We start from the raw sequence: 22,304 nt of genomic DNA on the forward strand, positions 1-22,304 counted from the left end.
AAGGTAATACGCAAGGACATTAACACATCCGACACGTACGTAGGATTAACCGAAGGAGCGTTCAAAACAAGATGGAATAATCACAACGCCTCCTTTAGAAACCAGACTTTGCAGAATTCTACCGAACTCAGCAAACACATTTGGAACCTCAAAGACAATAATGTTGAATATTCAATAACATGGCAAATTCTTGCATCCAGCACACCTTACAACAGTGGTAATAAAAGATGCAACTTATGCTTGAAAGAGAAACTTTTTATTATATATCATCCAGAGCTATCATCCCTCAACAAGCGCAGTGAAATCATTTCAACATGCCGCCACAGGCGGAAACACCTCCTAGGTAACACATGAGCCAATCACCACACCCTACGCCTGCTTGTACCCACCCACTCTGTGCTCTATATAAACCATTGTATGTGAATGCTTCCATTAAAATCTCCTGATGATTGAGGGAACCCCTCATGAAACAGATCTGTAGAGATGAAGTAGTCTTGTGATTTTTTCCCACACCTACATATATATATATATATATATGTAGGTGTGGGAAAAATCACAAGACTACTTCATCTCTACAGAACTGTTTCATGAGGGGTCCCCTCAATCATCAGGATATATATATATATATATATATATAGTACTATGATACACCTCATGGTGCAACCTGGACATAGCATCAGTGATTCTCCCGGGTCTTAATCAAACACCCTCACCCGGGCGACCCCGCCGAGGATGATCAGTCCCTCGACTTGTGTCCCGGTAGCTCACTACGCCACGCGTCCCCCCTCCTCAACCAGAGCCAACGTGAAGCCTTTTCAGACGCTTCCAAGATGTTTTTTAAGTCTCTTGGCCTGTGCAGTCCAAAAATCCCAAGGAGTCCCAGGACCCGGTGTAAGGACTTGCCTGCAAAACCCCTGCAGCCCACCTCAATAGGCTCGCAGCGGGCCTTCCACCCGTTCCTCCGGAAGTCAGCCACAAGATTTGCATATTTCGCCCTCTTCCTTTCCTGAGCTTCCTCCATTCTGTCCTCCCAGGGGACAGTTAGCTCAAGGAGCACCACCTGCTTGCTGGTTCCAGACATTAAGACCATGTTGTCTTGGAATCGCAACTGCCTTCCTAGATCAACCAAGAGCTGCCAGTCCCATGCTGTTGTTAGCAGGACCCCTGGGTCTTCTTGGAGGGTTGGGGTTTCTCTCCTGCTCGGACAAAGGCAATTGTGCTCTTGGTTGGGTGTTGCCGCTTACTGGTGTTGATGCCAGTGCAGATAGTGTCTGCTACTCCCCGCAGGACCTGATTATGGCGCCACTGATACCTGCCATCTCCCAATGCCTTTGAGCAACAGAGCTAGCACACAGGTGTGTCTATCAGGCCCCAGGTGAATAGGTTAGCAGGGCTTGGGAGGACATCATAAACTGACTGGACCAAGAACTTAAACTGGTGTTGCTCCGCTTTCCAGAGTTCGGTTCAGGTGATCTTACGACCTGTTATGTGCTCCTACTCGGTCCAAGCCCCCTGCTTGCTCATTCCCCCCACTCTGCTGAAGCGAGCCTCTTCCACCTCGGCGCGAACCACCTCTTGGACAAGCCTTCGCTTTTCCTTTCCTCTGGCTCTGCTGTAGCTTGGTTTGGTGTTGCTACCCAGCCCAGCCCGACCAGTAGCTACGGTTCCCACCATGGTGCTGTGCCCCAACCTCGCCTCTGCCTACTCCACTGCATCCTGGGCACGCCACTTCTTTCCTGTTCTGACCTCCACACCTGCTGAAGATACTTTCCCATCAGCTGAATCTCTGTAGAGCAGGACTTCTCTGGCCTGGGAAACCTTGAACTCTGCCAGACAACTGAAAGGAAGCTGCAGCTTGGTGTTTTGCCCTAACAAAGCAATGCGTCTTAGGCTCCGTGGCAGACCCAGCCACCTGCGCAAGGACGAGCTGAACTTCCTCTCAAATCCCTCCACGATGGTCATTGGGAATTCGTACATCAGCAGCGGCCAGAGGAGACGGGGCAGGATGCCGTGCTGATATATCCAGGCCTTGAACTTCCCTGGAAATCCTGACTTGTCCACAGCTGAGAGCCACATGTTGAGATTATTGCTGGTATCTTGACGTGCAGCGGTATCCTTCAGATTACTAGTGAAGAGCTTGCCCAGGGTCTTCACTGGCTTTTCTGACACAGATTGAATTTGGGGGTCTGCCAGACTGAAGCGAAAGTGGTCGGATACTTTACCTTTCCTCTAGACCAAGGACCTGGACTTAGAGGGCTTGAAACTCATTCTTGCTCAACTAATGAGTAGATCAAGGCCTTGAAGGAGCCATCTACATCCAGACACTGATGTTGAGGTTACCGTGAGATCATCCATGAATCAGAGGTTGCCCGGTGCAGGATTTGGACAAAGGACCTCTGCACTCTACTTCCGCTGACTTCACGAGCATTTTCTTGGCCAGTGCAATCAGGGACACAGAGATTGTACAGTCTGTGATGATGCCTTTCTCCAGACAATGCCAATCTGATGTTGAAGTGCCAGGGGACACCCTCAGACCAAAGTTGTTTTAATAGTCGAGGATGAGATTGCGAATCTTCTCTAGAACATGGTATCTGCTCAGAAACAATTCCACCAACTTGTGTGGAATTGATCCATAAGCATTGGCGAGGTCCAGCCACAGTACTGTCAAATCACCTCTGCTCTCTCGTGCCTCACGGATCAGCTGTGTTACCACGCCAGTGTGTTTGATGCACCCTGGAACTCCTCCCTTCTGCACCGAGGTGTCAATATAGGTGTTCTTCAGGAGAAATCCCATTAGACGATTGGAAACGATCTTGAAGAAGGTCTTGCACTCAACACTGAGGAGGGAGATTGTCCTGAACTGCTCGATGTTCCTTGCGTTTTCCTCCTTGGGAATCCATACTCCCTATGCGTACGTCCACTGCTGAGGTACTTTCCCTCTTTTCCAGATCACCCGGAAGATCTCCCAACGACGCTCCAACAGGCGGGGACACTGTTTGAAGACCTTGTACGGAACTCCACTTGGGCCTGCTGCTGATGCTGTTCTGGCAGGTTTAATTACCTCTATAACTTCCTTCAGGGTTGGTTCACTGATGTCAAACAGGGTGCAGGGTTCTGGTGGGCATATGAGGGCTGCACAGTGGCCAAGGTCTTGCTCTTTCATGTCGTTTCTGTAGGTGTTCTTGATGTGGAGGTTGATTTCCTCCTCGGGACATGAGAATTGACCACTGCGTTTCTCTCCCAGCAGCTTCTTTGTGAATCCAAATGGATTTGCAATGAAGGCACTGCGCTTGCGAGCCCTTTCCTTGCCTCTCTTCCTGTGCCACTCGGCACGTCGCAGGGTGAGTAACCTATTCCTTACCACACCCTTTAGTTCTGCCAAGGCTGCCTTCTCATTCCTGTACTGGCTCCTGGGTACCTTGCAAGTCTGAGTTGGGAAATCTTGGTTTCTCGCCGGTTTGGAATTGGTGCTGCAATTGTAGTCTTGGTGGCTCGTTGTTCCTTGATGCCAAACATGTCTGATGCAATGCTAATTATGAACGTGGTCATTGTCTTGAGCCTCTTGTCCACATTACCCTTGGCTGTTGCTTTCAGGGCTGTATTGACATCTTCATCAAACTGTTTCCACTCTGACTCCTTGTTGGCAGCGGGCCACAATATCCGACGATGCTCTGACGGTCTGCAGGTTCTGGGTACCGCGGAGAGTGTCCAGGCCTGGATCTTCCTCCGTCTCATCAGGTGCCGTACAGGGTACTGGCACTGTGCATAGCGCCACGGGTTTCCTTAGGCAGCCCATCTTGGTCTGATGTATCTTTAGACTAGTCTAGTTTTTGCAGACCTTGCCACATTTGTAGACTGCACTCGTAGTCAATTTTCCATTCGCAGGGGTCATTACCAGAAAATCTGTCCGTTCGGGGGGCTCATTCTCCCCCCTTCTAGGGCGCTCCTGGGGGTATATCTCTTTAGGGTTTTTCGTAGCGTTGTATGGGTGCTCCCTTGCGAGCGCTGCAGCTTGGGATGCTACCCCTCCCTGCCCAGGTTGCCGTCTTTACGGGCTATCAACTGTCTCTCCAATTATCACTACACTTTCGGAGTTGTCATCCAGCCTCTTCCTGAAAGTCAATGGCGATGCCATACTGGCTTAGTACTATAATACCCCTCATGGTGCAAACTGGACACATCATCAGCGATTCTACATATATATTTACATATAAACACACACATATATACCATATATAAACACACACATATATACATATACATATATATATATATATATATATATATATATATATATATATATATATATATATATATATATATATATACACATACATATATACATACATATATTCATATGTAAATATACCTATATATATATATATATATATATATATATATATATGTATATATATATACACATACATATATACATACATATATTCATATGTAAATATACCTATATATATTCATATATACATGTATATATACATACATATATATATATATATATATATATATATATATATATATATATATATATATATATATATATATATATATATATATATATATATATATATATATATATATATATATATACCATATTTCCTTGAATTGCCGCAGGGCATATAGTATCCGCCTGTCTTGAATTACTGCCGGGTCAAACTCGCTTCCCAAAATAATTAGCGCATGCTTAGTATTACCGCCTGGTCAAACTCGTGACACTCCCTCTGTCATCATTTTCAAAATGGAGGAGGCTGATTTCAATACCGGTAATTTGAAATTGCATAAAAAGAAGAAGATTAAGAGCTATTCAGTAGGATTTAAGGTCCAAGCTTACATCACACTCAAATTTTTACTGCATATCTTTGGTAAGTGCTGGAGTGAAAAGAGGTTTTAGAATAATTAGCGCATGCCTACTTTTACCGCATGCCTTTGGTGAGCGCAGGAGTGAGAAGAGGTTTTAAATTAATTAGCGCCCCAGCGACAATTCAAGGAAATATGGTATGTATATTATATATATATATATATATAAATATATATATATACATATATATATATAGGGCAGCACGGTGGACAGGGGTTAGTGCATGTGCCTCACATATTTCTCCCTGTGACTGCGTGGGTTCCCTCCGGGTGCTCCGGCTTCCTCCTACCGCCAAAAACATGCACCTGGGGATAGGTATATTGGCAACAATAAATTGGCCCTAGTGTGTGAACGTGAGTGGGAATGTTGTCCGTCTATCTGTGTTGGCCCTGCGATGAGGGGGCGACTTGTCCAGGGTGTACACCGCCTTCCGCCTGAATGCAGCTGAGATAGGCTCCAGCGACCGCCCGCGACCCCAAAAAGGGACAATCGGTAGAGAATGGATGGATGGAGATATATATATATATATATATATATATATATATATATATATATATATATATATATATATATACATATACACACATCCATCCATCCATCTATCCATCCATCTATCCATCCATCTATCCATCCATCTATCCATCAATCTATCCATCCATCTATCCATCCATCTATCCATCCATTTTCTACCGCTTGTCTCTTTATATATATATATATATATATTTAGTTTTTATGTAATAACCTTTAAATGGAAAACTTCTGGCAGGTAATTCTCCAGTAAATGGAATTCCTCAATAAGAAATAGGAATACAATAACTATTTGAAATGAAACATAAGAGTTGACAAGGTTTCTTTATAGTTAAGTGCAACTATGCAGACAAGTGCAATAATAAGAATTTGAAATTACAGTATTAATATTGTTGGTTTGTATTCATGTTCTGTACCTCTACTGAACAATTCATGCATACATGCATCGTATTCACTTGTCTTTGTTTATGAACAAGTATTCTCAAATAGGAGACTTTAACCACAAATAAGGGATTTCAAGCTCTGGATTTTTCTTGACACTATTGCAAGCCAAAGGCCAGACTGCATTTGTTTAGCGCACAGGTTTTAAACTCAAGGAACCCGGGGGCCAGATTTTGCCCATGACATCATTTTATCTGGCCCGCAAACACCTGGAAATGATGTCTCAATATAGTACTTTATATTTTCTCACTAAATGTCATTGATTTCTTTCATTTCGAAAGAAAACATATGTACTGCTTGAAATTGCTTACCTTTTAAACCTGAATAGTATCCAATATTGCAACAAATATTACAGTATATGATCATTCTTTCCAAACATGTTTTTGTCTAAATAAAAATACTAAACTTTACAGCAAACTACCCATCAAATTAATAAAAATGACAATAAATTATATGTTGTTCTTTACAGGATACTACTGTAGATTGAAAAAAGATACTACTTTTTTTTTGCGTACAAGTTCTGTTTCTGAGATGCTATTTTTTGACTGGAAAATCTACGGTTGTTGTTTTGAACAGTGTATTACTTTAAATGGAAAGACGGTACTTTTTTTTTTACGGTAGAAGTTGCCAGTATAAAAAAAAAAAAAAACTTGTACTGTTTTGCCATTAACAATATAATGTTGTAAAAAACTATGTGAATTTAATAGTAATATTCTGGCAACCAAGCTGCCAGTTTTTTCCGTAAAAAAACAAAACAGTGTTTTTTAAAAATTTACCAAAAAATGTATTAAAAAAACAACAAAACGCTATATTTTACAGTAAATGTCGGTAAATGTAAAGTTTTTACTGTAAAATCAACAGTCTACTTAAAACAAGTGCACCCCTTTGTTTTGTGTTGCTTTCGCATCAGTATTTTTTCAAGACTTTATAACTGCACTCCTGCCTACACTCTGCTTGTGGGATCCCATCTCTAACTGAATTTAACAAGTCAACCCAAATTTTAACATTTTGTGCGCAGGGTGGCACTCGCGCAGACCTGGGCAAATTAAGGCCCGTTAAACTTTTCAATCTGGACGGCCGGACCTTCCCAAATTATTATTTTAGATCTTTAAGATGTAACTGTAGCTGCCATTTTAATGTGCAGTGATGTTTACAAATGACCGCAAGTCTTGAACTATATTTTAATGGTTGGAATCTGGGCTTTTGCATGATGTACTAGTTACTGTGGTAATTTAAGTCACAGCAGCTCAGACGAGGCACCAAGCAGTGTGGGTGGGAAGCGTTTCCACAGAGTGTTTCCAGAGCGACTAGCCTGAAATGTGGGTGTCAGGGACGGACAGCATGATTGTAAAATATGTCGATCGAGCGGGGGTGTGACGTTCATATGTTGTCAATATTCAGTGCTTTATCATTTTTTAAATTTTGTAAACCCCACATTCTTTATTTTCGTGTACATTCTGGGTGTCTTATTCAGTAAAAAAAAAAATTAATTCTGTTCAGTTTTTCCTCAGGCAGTCTGTCATAAAGTTTTTAGCATTCAATCAGACATTATTGTGAGGCTTTGTATTAGTGTTCCTAAAAATAGATATACCGGATATCCCAGACACATTTTTTCTCTCTAAATTTGGCCCCCGGAGTCAAAATAAGTGCTAATGCTGCACTAGCAGTATGTGTCAATCATGCCACTGACAACATTTTCATGCACTAAAACAGTTGAAATAACGCACTAATGGTTTGTTCTCTCCATTTGTCACACTTCTATGTAAAGTACACTTCACATGCATTACATCTCTAACTCCATTCTTAGAAAAATACTGTGTTTCCTGAACACTAGGGGGTGATTTTGATCATTTCAGCTTGTCAAGCTAAGTAAAATCACTGACTGCTCCTAGTGTCTGCAAAACCCAAAACCAGTGAAGTTGCCACGTTATATTAATCCTAAATAAAAACCAAATACAATGATTTGCAAATCCTTTTCAACCTATATTCAATTGAATAGACTCCTAAGAGAAGATACTTATCACTAGAACTGGAAAACGTTTTTTTTTGCAAATATTAGCTCATTTGGAATTTGAATCCTACAACATGTTTGTACAATGCTTTTCCCAGCAGGCACAAAACTTTGATACAACATTGATTAATTTTAATTTTCCTGAAGGAACTCCCCTGAAGGAATCAATAAAGTACATGTCTTTTAAAACTGACTTTGAAACAACAATGTTGATGTCAAACGTTAGATTTAAGTTATTGGTTGGACAATGAACACATTTCAATGGTCAATTCAACATCACAACCTGACATTGAATAAACATTGTTAAAAAATACATGTTGTTCCAACATTCTATTTGTGTTGTAGAATATTAGATGGAAAATGACAACATTTCGATGGTTAAATCAACGTCACAACCTGACATTGAATAAACATTGTTAAAAAGTATGTTGTTTCATGTTTTTGTGTGGTGGAATACTGGTTGGACAAGGACCAAATTTCAATGATCAAATCAATGTCACAACCTGACATTGAATAAACGCAGTCAAAAATAATTTTGTTTCAACGTTAGCTTTGAGTTTCTCAATGTCAGGACTTAATTCAACAAGTTTTCAACGTTGTTTTAATGTCTTGTGCCTGCTAGGTTACTAGTACTTTGAAACTACCAAGTAAAATACAGTCAATGTCAATGTATTGCATAGACTGAATGGATAATACAGTGGTTCTCAAATGGGGCTAGGCGTACCCCTGGGGGTACTTAAAGGTACGCCAAGGGGTACGTGAGATTTTTAAAAAATATTCTAAAAATAACAACAATTAAAAAATCCTTTCTAAATATTTTATTGAATAATACTTCGACAAAATATGAATTTAAGTTCATAAGCTGTGAAAAGAAATGCAACAATGCAATATTCAGTGTTGACAGCTAGATTTTTTGTGGACATGTTCCATAAATATTGATGTTAAAGATTTCTTTTTTTGTGAAGAAATGTTTACGATTTAAGTTCATGAATCCAGATGGATCTCTTTTAAAATCCCCAAAGAGGGCACTTTAAGTTGATGATTACTTTTATGTGTAGAAATCTTTATTTATAATTGAATCCCTTGTTTTTTTGTTACCAAGTTTTTAGTTATTTTTATATATTTTTTTCCCAAATAGTTCAAGAAAGACCACGACAAATGAGCAATATTTTGCACTGTTATACAATTTAATAAATCAGAAACTGATGACATAGTGCTGTATTTTATCTTTTTTTTTCAACTAAAAATGCTTTGCTCTGATTAGGGCAGTGGTTTTTAACCTTGTTGGAGGTACAGAACCCCATTAGTTTCATATGCGCATTCATCGAACCCTGCTTAGTAAAAAATAAAATGTTTTTTTTTCAAATTCAAGACAAAGTTATATGCTTTTGGTAACACTTTAGTATGGAGAAGTAACAAAGAAAATTTTTAAAGGCTTTTGGACACTAGGAGAACATATTCTAAGTAACAAAGACTTAATTTAGAGTTATTTGGTTTAGGGCTAGAGGGTTAGGGTTATGATGAGGCCATGCCAAATAAGGCATTAATAAGTACTTAATGATGACTAGTTACGAGCCAATATGTTACTAATTTGCATGTTAATAAGCCACTAATTAATGGTGAATATGTTCCCATACTAAAGTGTTACCATGTTTTTTTACTGGTGCACAAAATGAACTGTGTATGAACATCACCTTGTTCAAAGAACAAAACCAACACAGTGCATCAACTCACAACAACACAACACACAACACACCTGCAAATCAGTGTTACTTCTGCTGTTGCTGTATCCATAATACGCCGATAGGGAGAAGTTTTTATTGACACGATGAGTCGGGTGTGTTTTGACCTCCGCCAAACCCCTGAGGCCGGCTCACCGAACCCCTGGGGTTCAATCGAACCCAGGTTAAGAACCACTAGATTAGGGGGTACTTGAATTAAAAAAATGTTCACAGGGGGTACATCACTGAAAAAAGGTTGAGAACCACTGGATTAATAGATTCGTTATTCAAAAAGAAACTTTGTGCAACGCAGTGAACTATTTTGAATATGTTTTTTAAATTCTTGTAGATAAACAGTACATTCATACTTGACAAAGTTTAATCAAGCAGACTATCGTGCCTCCAGTGGATTTTTTTCTCACTCAAAGAAATATATTTATCTATTTAATATTTCTGTTGACTTTATTTACGACAATGAAAGACATACAATAGGTTATTGTTGTTTCAGTTAAATTGACCTACAACTTTGAGCCTTTCACCTGAACACTCTCAGTGTTCAATTGAGTTATTCAAAATGGTATAAATCTGCAAACATCGGCTATGCTTCCTCCTGGTCCAAGGGTGATTATTTCTAACAAGAGTTTTCAGGTAGACTCTGCCAAACCAAATTCAGGTGGGTTCTCTTACCGTAAGGTGCTGAAATAGCCATGCCCTCATTATGTTTGTAGCCACTTTGGGGAAGATGCCTCTTTTTTTCTGCCTCTTCTTGTCCTGGTCATCTTCATCTCCTGTGCCTGGTGACGCTAAGCTGTTGTCCAGGCCGTCTCCTAGGATACCAAACAAAAGAAGGAACATCACAAAAGATAGCGTTAACTTTCGAGCATTGATGACATTGTACAGTAGGCTTGGTTAAATCATGATGACTCAGCCACGCAGACGTTCTCTTTCAAACTTCATATGAGTTTTGAAAGGTGTAAATTAGTCAAGTGAAACCTGACCAATGATCAATATTCAACAAGATTTAATTTTTGCACTTGGATGCGCTTCTGGCGCTCAACAGAAGAAAATGGATCAGCATTGAATCCAAAAGTATCTGCAGGCAATGAAACATAACGCTGCTTTCCCATTGTTGGAAAAAAAAAAATAACCTATCAAAGCCCATTTGGTTGCTGAGGGAGTGGAAGAAGAGCAAATAAACACAACTTCTAGGCTAAAATATGTCATATTCCCAATGTGATAAAACAATGTCAAAATAAAAAAAATAATTGTACCCAGTTACACATGTGAGGTTGTACTGAAAAAGCAAGGTAAGGTTCTTATGGGGTAAGTAAACACAAAAAAACAATAAAAACAGGAAATTCTACCCTGAAGCTCAGAGGTTTTTAATTTAGTCTTGACATACCTACTCAACTGGCAGGAATGGTACACTGGGTGAGAGTCATAATCAAAACTCTTTCTGACTTTGGAGGAGGGTTGTCGAGAGCTCAGTAAGTGCGAGCACTAATAACAAAATGTGAGTCATTCACTTGACAAGAAGAAATTACATTGGGAGTGAAATAACCAACGTTCAAACAAAAGTGCATTCATCCATGAACTTTACTTGACACAATAGTTGTAACCATACTCAAATAGTACTCAACACTACTTACATTTTTAGCTCAATACTGAAAACGGGGCTAAAAAAAAAGAATAACCCAAAATGTAATCAAAAAGAAAAATGCAAAACTACATGTGACAATAAACAGAACCTGAGGTTAAATAGTAATAAACACAACAACATGTAAATGCATCTGATAAATTTCAATCTCAAAATCTGATGTAGTCAAAAAATAAATAACTTAAACGACAGGAATAAATGTTGTTCTAATGGGAGACGTCTGTCAGTTATTTAGGTGCATTTGGATATTAAGAAAAACGTGGGCAGTCAGCCATTATCATTGCTTGTGGGACTTTAAAAAAGACAAATTATCAGTGATGTGAGGCTTACAACTCACGTTTCAATATAATTCCGATTCTTGAGATGCCGATTCGATTCGGAATTAATTCTCAATTACAAATGATTCTCGATTGAAACCAATTACTGCTATATATTTGGTTTACAAATTCTAATAAAACCTTTCCAAAATCGACTGTTTCTTTGGCTGCAGTCATCAATGCGCAGCTAGTAAGCATGAAGTCTAATAAACGTCCTTTTAAAAATCCTGACACCCCTAGAAAGTAACACTTTTTAGCCAGCAACATTTATGTTCACTTAGAATACTGACACTATAATACAGGGACGTCAAACTCGTTTTCATTGAGGGCCACATGGCAGTTATGGCTGCCATCAGAGGGCCGCTTGTAACAGTGAATAACGTATGAATTTGCCTCTGGATTTCATTATTAATTACATCAATTGTTTTAAGTAGAATGTTGATGTTAGACAGATGTTGGCCCTGCGATGAGGTGGCGACTTGTCCAGGGTGTACACCGCCTTCCGCCCAATAGTAGCTGAGATAGGCACCAGTGCCCCCCGCCACCCCAAAGGGAATAAGTGGTTGAAAATGGATGGATGTCGATGTTAGAGTAAAAACGTCACATTTCCAAAATTTTACTGTAAAAATTAGTGTTGTTTTCCGTTTTTTATAACATGTTACGGTAAATGGAAAGACAATACCAATGTTTGTTTGTTTTCTGGTATGTTTGTTTTTGGGGGCGGGGGGTTTACAGAAAAAGCTGGCAGCTTAGTTGCCAGAATTTTTGGGTTACATTTACATTGGTTTTTACAACATCATATTGCTATTGGAAAAACAGAACAAATTATTTTTTTTATTCTGGCAACTTAACTGCCAGTTTTTCTACATAAAAACAAATGTACCGTCTTTCCATTTACAATAATATACCATTGAAAACAAGATTTTACAGTAAAAATTTGGCACCTCGGTCAACAGAATTTTAACGCAAAAAACTGTAGTTTTGTTTCCATTTATAGAAATATGTTGTGAAAAACAAGGTAAAACGTATTGTCATTTTTATCAATTTGATGGGTGGTTTGCTGTAAAGTTAAATATGTGTATTCATTTTTATTTAGACAGAAAATGTTTGGAAAGTATTATATGATGTAATATTTGTTGCAATATTGGATATTATTAAAGTTTAAAAGGTATGCAATTTCAAGCAGTTTATATATTTTTTCTGTCAAAATGAAAAAAATCAATGACATATAGTGAAAAAATATGTATTTAAAAAAATGAAAGAAGATGTGATGACAAAAAACAAAGGAATCGTAGTATTATCGATTAGGTACACTCCTGTACTTGGTATCATTACAGTGGATGGTAGGTGTAGATCGGTACTTTTCAGAGTACCGAATATGATTCATTAGTATCGCGGTTCTATACTAATACCGATATACCCTAGTCCCCAACAAAGCAGATATTAAAAGTGATGGACAGGAAGTGTTTATGGTGTCATATAATATAGTAAACCAAAACAGTAAATTTCTTTCTTTGACCAGCAAGAGTCACGAACAAAACCGTGACCTTAAAAACGGGGGTCATACTGAACCGTAATTATGGCGCACCATTGTACAACGGAACTCCAAAGCCCCAACCCTCCAAATCACATACAAGGCCTGCATGGGATGGTCTGCGTGGCACATTAGAAGCATTGGTGTTTGATTTAAGAAGAAAGTTGACACGGATCAAACCGGTAGGCTTCCTTTTAAGCAGAGATACTTGCTAACGCTCCGTCTCGCAGCGCGAGGGCCACTCCACTCCTCTCTGCCATTAATTGTGCATCAGCCAAGATGATTTACTTTTAAGAGTGGTGGTTATTTTTTCTTGCCCTCGGGGCAGAGAAGCCTTGAAAGCCTGCCTGCAGGGCATGTGAATAATGCATCTGAGAGACTCCTCCCCTCAGGCGGGACAGAAACCCTACTTTTCTTAAGATTTGCCCGAGCATGTCTTTTTGTTTTTAGGGATGCATCAATCAAGCGCATCTCTGTGAGCCATATTCATGAATAAATATTTCAGGTTATGAATATTGACATTAAAAAGGGTGTGTGTGTGTGTGTGTGTATATGTGTGTGTGTGTGTGTGTGTGTGTGTGTGTGTGTGTGTGTGGTGGGGGGGGGCTGTGGGAGTTTTATGGGTGTTATCCTGATGACATGTCTCTTGTGCTTTATTTTTCACTCTTTGTTGTCACCTGGTTTCATTAGAATTGTTGTAGTTGCTGATCTCTGGTCCAAAACCTTTTAATAGAACTTTTAGAGATTTTTTTTTTTTTTTTACTTACATTGCTTCTGTGTGAACATTTATATAAGAACACACAGCAAATTAAAGTCAAGCGAAAGTTGGATGTAACACATAGAATATACAAGTGATGATTTTTTGTACAATTTGTGGTGTTTTGTATGTTACATTGTTTATGGAAAATAGATACTTTAGACTTTTTAGTGCAGAACCAATGTACTTTGAATCAAACAAACAACATATGTTCATAAAAATCCCTGAAACACTAACATTTGTTTACCAGCATTGTTGCGATTGTGACCAAAACGATACATCAAACTTTCCATAGCAATTTTGAGGCTGAAAGATAATCTTTTTTTTCCTAGCTTGAATTTATTGAATAGATTAAGAACGGTGGAACAGGAGTTAGTGCATGTGCCTCACAATACGAAGGTCCTGAGTAGTCCTGAGATCTTTCTGTGTGGAGTTTGCATGTTCTCCCTGTGACTCCGTGGGTTCCCTCCGGGTACTCCGACTTCCTCCCACCGCCAAAAACATGCACCTGAGGATAGGTTGATTGGCAACACTAAATTGGCCCTCGTGTGTGAGTGTCAATGTTGTCTGTCTATCTGTGTTGGCCCTGTGATGAGGTGGCGACTTGTCCAGGGTGTACCCGCCTTCTGCCTGAATGCAGCTGAAATAGACTCCAGCACCCCCCGCGACCCTAAAGGGGACAAGCGGTAGAAAATGGATGGATGGATATTAAGAAAATTTTAACTGTATTATTTTGGAATATTAACCATTTTTATTGATTTATTAGAAAAATACCACACTTTTAATGGCCAATTCCTCCATTTACTCCTTCATAATCAAATTAGCTATATTACAATATTTTTAATATTTGTGTTTACACAGACAGTAATACGTAGTTTCCATGGCTTAATTAAGGTGCACCGGATTATAGGGCGCATTAAGAGTGATTTGATTATTGTATTATTTTCTACATTGAAAACACATCCTTGTGGTCTACATACAATGTAATGGTGGTTTATTTGGTCAAAATGTTGCATAAATTATGTTTTACAGATCATTTTCAAGTAGCTTTCTGAGCTTCTCTTTAGGATGTGCCGTTTTGTGGGCGGTCTTTTCTCCGTCGTCTTTGTTGTAGCGGTGTTGTGTGTACGTATAAGAGTGGAAGAAGTGTCAAAAGATAGAGCTTACTGTTTTAATGACATCCAGATTTTATTTAAATCAATAACAGAGCAGCATCTCCTCATCCTCATCCAAATGTGTCCGGTTAAAAACCCTCTGACCAGAACTCTCTAATAACTAAAGTTCCTTGGGTTAATAATGTAAACTCACTACACCTGTATGTTTTAGCGCTTTCATGGCGAGTTTACTGATGGATAAAAGTAAGAACTTTACACTACTTTATATTAGAAATGGCAACAGCGGAGGATGAATGTCACATAACAAGAAGATAGAGAAAAATAATAAAGCTTATTGACAACGGTACAGAAACTACAAAGGCCGACGCGCGCAAATTTTCAGGATTTATGCAGATCCCAACATTAGGTACTAGAAGGTAAGAAAAGTTGCCATTGCATAATATTGCGAAACAAAACGCCAAATAATATGTCTTACCTTATACACGCACCATAATAATACTTGTATGTTTAATGTGTCGACAATCCATCAAGCGGTGCGGCTTCATAGCTTATCAAAGTCATACTCAAACATTTTGATATATTTTTGAGCGCCGTGTGTAATGTTCTATGTTGGTGTTGTTTATTTAGTCATATTGTCATCATATTGCAGTCTAAACGTATCTATTATGTTTGACTGCCATCTACTGGTCACACTTATGTACACCATGTACCAAATAAAATTGCTTCGAGGTTGGTAAGCAAAACCAGAATTATTCCGTACATTAGGCGCAACGGGTTATAAGGCGCACTGTCGAGTTTTGAAGAAAAAAAAGTTTTTTAAGTGTGCCTTATAGTCTGGAAAATACGGTACTATTGTACAAATGTATTAATACGTTCTGTTGCTGCATCGTATTCAGACGTCTGTCTAATAATTATATTTTACTATGGGGTTTTGGCCAATCAACATCCACCCGTATCGTAATATTTACTGCAGTTCTCTATTTCGAACATGTTGAAAAGTTCAGATTGACTGAATTAAATGTTCAACGAGTGTATAAACAATCACTAGCACCAACAAACTCTGACCTACAGCGGTGAAGTATTGTATTCAAACACTACTGATTGTGTAAGTTTACATATATATGAAAAGTACATATATATGTATGGTATGTAACAGAGAGGTTTCAGGGCAAATCACTCCCTCAGCCCTCGCAAAAAGGACTTTTGATCTATTGCTAACAATGGATTCTGATGCGTCATCCATGTTGCTGCTTCTTGATCTTAGCGCTGCTTTCGATACCTTCGATCATAATATTTTATTAGGGCGTATAAAAACACGTGTTGGTACGTCAGACTAAGCTATAACTCCTATCTTACTGACCGGATGCAGTGCGTCTCCCATAATAATGTGACCTCGGACTATGTTAAGGGTTCGGTTCTTTGCACTGCACTCTTCAGCATCTACATGCTGCCGCTAGGTGACATCATACGCAAATACGGTGTTAGCTTTCACTGTTATGCTGATGACACCCAACTCTACATGCCCCTAAAGCTGACCAACACTTCGGATTGTAGTCAGCTAGAGGCGTGTCTTAAAAAAATTAAACAACGGATGTCCGCTAACTTTTTGCAACTCAACGCTAAGAAAACAGAAATGCTGATTATCGGTCCTGCTAGACACTGACACCTATTTATTAATACCACCTTAACATTTGACAACCAAACAATCCAAAAAGGCAACTTGGTAAAGAATATGGGTATTATTTTCGACCCAACCCTCTCGTTTGAGTCAAACATCAAGAGAGTTACTAAATAAGCCTTCTTTCATCTCCGTAATATTGCTAAAATTGGTTCCAATTGATCCATTACCGACGATGAGATCATTATTCATGCATTCGTTACGTCTTGTCTCAATTACTGTAACAATTTATTTTTGGGTCCCTCTATGTCTAGCATTAAAAGATTACAGTTGGTACAAAATGCGGCTGCTAGACTTTTGACAAGAACAAGAAACTTTCATCATATTATGCCTATACTGGCTTACCTGCACAGGCTTCCTGTGTACTTAAGATGTGACTTCAAGATTTTACTTCTTACGTATAAAATACTACACAGTCTAGCTCCATCCTATCTTGCTGATTGTATTGTACCATATGTCCCGGCAAGAAATCTGTGTTCAAAGAAGTCCTGCTTATTAGTGATTCCAAGAGCCCCCCAAAAAAGTCTGCGGCTATAGAGCATTTTCTATTCAGGCTCCAGTACTCTGGAATGCCCTCCCGGTAACTGTTATATATGCTACTTCAGTAGAAGCATTTATGTCTCATCTTAAAACTCATTTGTATACACTAGCCTTTAAATAGACCCCCTTTTTAGACCAGTTGATCTGCCATTTCTTTTCTGCTCAGCCCCCCTTTTCTCCATGGATGGGGCGCACAGGTTCGGTGGCAACGGATGAAGCGCTGGGGACTTATTTGCGCTACTGACCTGTCTCCGCTCGGGATGGTCTCCTGCTGGCCCGGCTATGGACTGGACTCTCACTATTATGTTAGATACACTTGACATCCATTGCACCGGTCACCCAGTGGGGGTCCCCACATCTGTGGTCCCCTCCAAGGTTTCTCATTATCCCATTGGGGGGAGTTTTTCCTTGACCTAATATGGAGTCTGGGATGTCGTTGTGGCTTGTGCAGCCCTTTGAGACACTCGGTATTTAGGGCTATATAAATAAACATTGATTGATTGATCGAATAAAATAAAGGTTATACATTAATTTGTATTTGATAAAGTGAAATAAGTATTTGTACCACTTCCAACCAGCTAGCATTAAAACCAAAACAGCAATTATTTTTCTATGAGACACACAAATACTGTAGGTCTTGTCTCTTTAAGAAAGTACCCTTAGGCCTGATCTACTAAGATATAAATACTAAACAGCAGGTGCAAACTATTAAAATTGTGCTCACTGTTAATGGGCGTGATGCAGGTAATCTACTAAGACTGCATGTACAATAGATAAAAAGTCCAAAAGCGGTGCACATCACCTTAGTTTAGATAAATAGATTTTGCATGTACATCCGGCATTACATGCCCATGGAGACACTCATTTACTACAAATTCATGTTATCAGGTCATTCAGTCTGTGTGCAATGTTGTTGAACCAGCGCCACCACACATCTATAACATGTACTACATTTTGTGCACCATAGAATTGCAATCTATAGACAACAGAAACTATTTTTAGCTGGCTCTGTGGTGATGCGGTGAACCTGAAATGTTTATATTCCAATATGTTTTTTTTAGATATTTTATTATGATATACCTTCTAAATAAAAAAGAATAAAAAAACATAAAAAACGCCAGCTGATGCTAACACGCATCAATTGACTTTGTTGTAATCCGCCCCTTAAGTCCTCCAGCAGCCAAAAAATTATACAATGATATTGCTGAATAGACAATTTGTCTATCATATGTTATTTATGACAGTCCATATATCAATATCAGTTTGCACGTACATTTTAGACGTGCTAAATAAAGATGCAGAATGGCGCCCGGAGAACAGTTTTATACCTGATAGATCATATTGTGCTTGCTGAATAATTATATTTGCATATTCAGCTCCTACTTTCGTGGGCGTTGTGATAGTCAGCATATATTCTGCATATTCATGAATACAGACAAGCTAAATTGATTGCACTCCTCGATATCCTCTGCGCACAACTTTGTTGGATCAGTTTTGTGTGTGCTATCCAGTTTGCATGTTTTAATACACATAAACCTTAGGTAGATCAGGTCCTTAATTTCCTATTTTTCCATGTGCATCAGAGGGAAAAGCTCCCCAGTTCTACATTTAAAACCCTTCCTTGTGGTCTACATAACATGTAATGATGGTTCTTTGGTCAAAAAGTGTGTGATGAGATAGCGACTTGTCCAGGGTGTACGCTGCCTTCTGCCCGAATGCAGCTTAGATAGGCTTTAACTTTATTAAATGGCTGCAATGAGGTGGCGACTTGTCCAAGGTGTATCCTGCCTTCCGCCAGATTGTAACGCCAACGCCCCCCGCGACCCATAAATGGGAATAAGCGGTAGAAAATGGATGGATGTATTTATTAAATGGCCCTGATATGTCGAAAGGCATTAATAAATCATGTTATTTTCGAATACTTCTATAACTGTAGTTCAGCTGGGATATGCTCATTTCAAAATTAGATTTACAGCCCCAAAATCTTGTTATTTTTTTAATTTCGATGTCCTGCCCTCTACCGTTTGACCAATTAGAACGTCCATGAGTGTAATGCTTAGCTTGCTGGCCCTGTCAATGGCACATCGACACATAGGCTAACGGGGGATATATATGTTCGTCAGCCTGTATGTCGACAAATAAAATCTATGTGGATATGGGTAGTGTCAGTGCCTATTTCCTTCTCAATATGCTGATACACTGAGTAAATGGGTTTCAACATTAGCGCACTTGTCATCATGGGAATGTGAAACGAATGGAGACAGCAAATCACATAATGAAATGATTCCTCATTCATGTAGCTTGTATGCATACCTTGGTAAAATGTTTCCTCTTTAGTTTTGGGCGTACACCAGGCTGTTAAACCTGCTGTAATTATTTTCACCAGTATAACTATTGCTAGCATTGGTTGTAGTTTGTTTTAGTCTTTGTTTTCTGATAGTACTGACAATAATCATATGATTACCATTTGTGTTGATATTGTACACAGGCAGGACATACTTTACCCTGAAAATAGCCTAATTTCTGTGTAAATTGGGCCGGTTAGAGATTTGTTGTTGACAAAACGCAAACCCCTAGTAGGAGGCAGTGGAAGTTTGAAGTTCCTTGGAGTAGCCCAGTCGATCGAGCTGGATTCGGCTGTGTATTTGGCAACCTAAGTCAGGACTACAGAATTTTGACCGTGATTGCAGTACCATTTCTGGCCACATTATTACATATGACACCTTTAAGTGCGACCTTTACTCAAGAAAAATACGGTCACAACCAAAAATCCAAATGATCATTGTTTACCTGGCTCTGTTTGAGTGGGAGAGAAGGAGCGCACGATAACTTTGTAACGGCCGTGTTTGGACATCTTTGGGCTAATTGACAATTAATACTTACGATTTCTGCTGAACCGTGAGGCCACCATCAAACTATGCAACTTTATCATAGAATATGCATCCTGTACTGTCTATCAAACTATAAAAAGGACATGGAGATTATCATCAACAATTGCTTTATTGATTGGGAAGAATTTAGCAAGCATACTAACATAAAATAGTTATACATTGCTTTGATTGATTAGAAAAATAATGTTAAACTGTCACCTGACCTGACACTCTCCCCTCTCACACACACACACACGCACGCACACAATACACACACAATACATACCAATGCATCTTGGCTTCACAGTTGCACAAAACAAAACTTAACATTACACATAACTTATGGGAGGTTACACTTTATAAAAAGTAAACAAAATTTTATTTACGGATTACTGTTTACATCCACCCTGGAAGAAGCATACACACGACATCACCCTGACGACACACACACACACACAAGAACTTACTGCTTTTTCAAATTTAAAGTTGTATCTTTTTCTCCGATTTCAATGACATTCACGAGTGTTTGAAAAAACTCTATCTTCCTGGATTGAATGTTTTACTAAAACTACAACAGAAACCACAAGTGCATTGCTGAATTCCCCCCAGGGATCAATAAAGTACTTTCTATTCTATTCTACCACGATTAGTACTGTAACTGCAGGAAACTGCAAGTACACAACCACAGTAAACAAAAACAAAACAAACAACAACAAAAAACACTCTTGTACATACTACAACTATAAGAAACTACAAGTACACTACTGCAAATATCGTTTTTTTCCGGACCATAGTGCGCACTGGATTATTAGGCGCACTGCCGATGAGCGGATCTATTCAAGTATATTGTCGAACAAAAGGCGCATGAGAGGGGTCATTTTTTTCTGAATGTAAAACACTTCCTTGCGGTGTACATAACATCTAATGGTGGTTATTTGGTCAAAATGTTGCATAGATTATGTTTTACGGATCATCTTCAAGCCGCTTCGCTTCAGGATGCGCCATTTTGTGGGCGGTGTTATTTATTTGGCACACCTTCGACAGTGTCTTCTCCCCACCATTTTTGTTGTAGCGGTGGAGTGTGCAAGGACGGGAGTGGAAGAAATGTCATAAGATGGAGCTAACTTTTTTAATGACATTCAGACTTTACATAAATCAAAAACGGAGCAGCATCTCCTCATCCATGGCTCACTAGTGCAACAACAACTCTGGAAATGTGTGCCATGAAAAACCGTCCGACTGTAACCTTGGGTGAATAATGTAAACTCACTACATGTTTTAGTGCTTTAATGGTGAGTTTACAGACAAATATAAGTAAGAATTTTGCACTACTTTGTATTAGAAATGGCAGCAGCGGAGGATGAATGTCCCATAACAAGAAAATAGAGAAAAAGAAGAAGATTATCGACTATGGTTTCGGGACCGACTATAAAGGCGGACACATGCACACTGTCCAAAGACAGCCTGTTAACACTTGCTATGTGAGGAAGTGGTCCCCTGAATTGGAAGATGCCCTCAGAGACTGCTACAACACCACAGACTGGGACGTGCTGCTTCCACAGGGTGAGGACATTGATGGGCTGACTCACTGTCTCACAGATTACCTCAACTTCTGCGTGGACGTGATCTGCCCTGCTAAGACTGTTCGGTGCTACCCAAATAGTAAACCCTGGGTAACACAAGAAGTTAAAGCTGTCCTCAACAAGAAGAAAGCTGCCTTCAGGAGTGAAGACAGGGAGGCAATGAGAGCAGCACAGCGTGAGGTGAAACGACGCGTGAGGGAGGCTAAGGACAGCTACAGGAAGAAGCTGGAGCAGAAGCTGCAGCAGAACAACATGAGGGAGGTCTGGGAAGGTGTGAAAACCATCACAGGCCACAAGACAAAGACCAGAGCTGTTGTGGGGACAATAGAGAGGGCCAATGAGATGAATAACTTCTTTAACCGGTTTAACCAGCCCGTGTCCTCTCCGGCCCCCACTTCCCATCACAGCCAACCCCTCTTCTGCTCCCCTCAATGTACCTCCCCCCCAGCCATGGCAGCACCCCCCTCCACCACCTATACGCAGACATTAGTCATCTCTGCGGACCAGGTCAGAGGTCAACTGAGGAAGCTACAGCCAAGGAAAGCAGCAGGCCCAGACAAGCTGTGCCCCCGACTCCTGAAGACCTGTGCTGCAGAACTGGGTGAACCACTTCAAAGGATCTTCAACCTCAGCCTGCAGCTGGGAAGAGTGCCCACCCTCTGGAAGACGTCATGCATCGTTC

The 22,304-nt window shown here is 39.6% G+C and overlaps 1 protein-coding gene across 2 annotated transcripts in view; it reads right to left on the minus strand.

Annotated features, from left to right (window-relative positions):
* meis2b (Meis homeobox 2b) overlaps positions 1-22,304 on the minus strand; it is a 110,378-nt gene that overhangs the window by 41,636 nt on the left and 46,438 nt on the right. For both annotated transcript variants that reach the window (XM_061900419.1, XM_061900418.1), the window contains exon 8: positions 10,259-10,398. In XM_061900419.1, the coding sequence (XP_061756403.1) occupies positions 10,259-10,398 (140 nt within the window). The remainder of the gene's footprint in view (positions 1-10,258; positions 10,399-22,304) is intronic.

Source organism: Nerophis ophidion, linkage group LG05, assembly GCF_033978795.1.
Source record: "Nerophis ophidion isolate RoL-2023_Sa linkage group LG05, RoL_Noph_v1.0, whole genome shotgun sequence".
Classification (NCBI taxonomy): domain Eukaryota; kingdom Metazoa; phylum Chordata; class Actinopteri; order Syngnathiformes; family Syngnathidae; genus Nerophis; species Nerophis ophidion.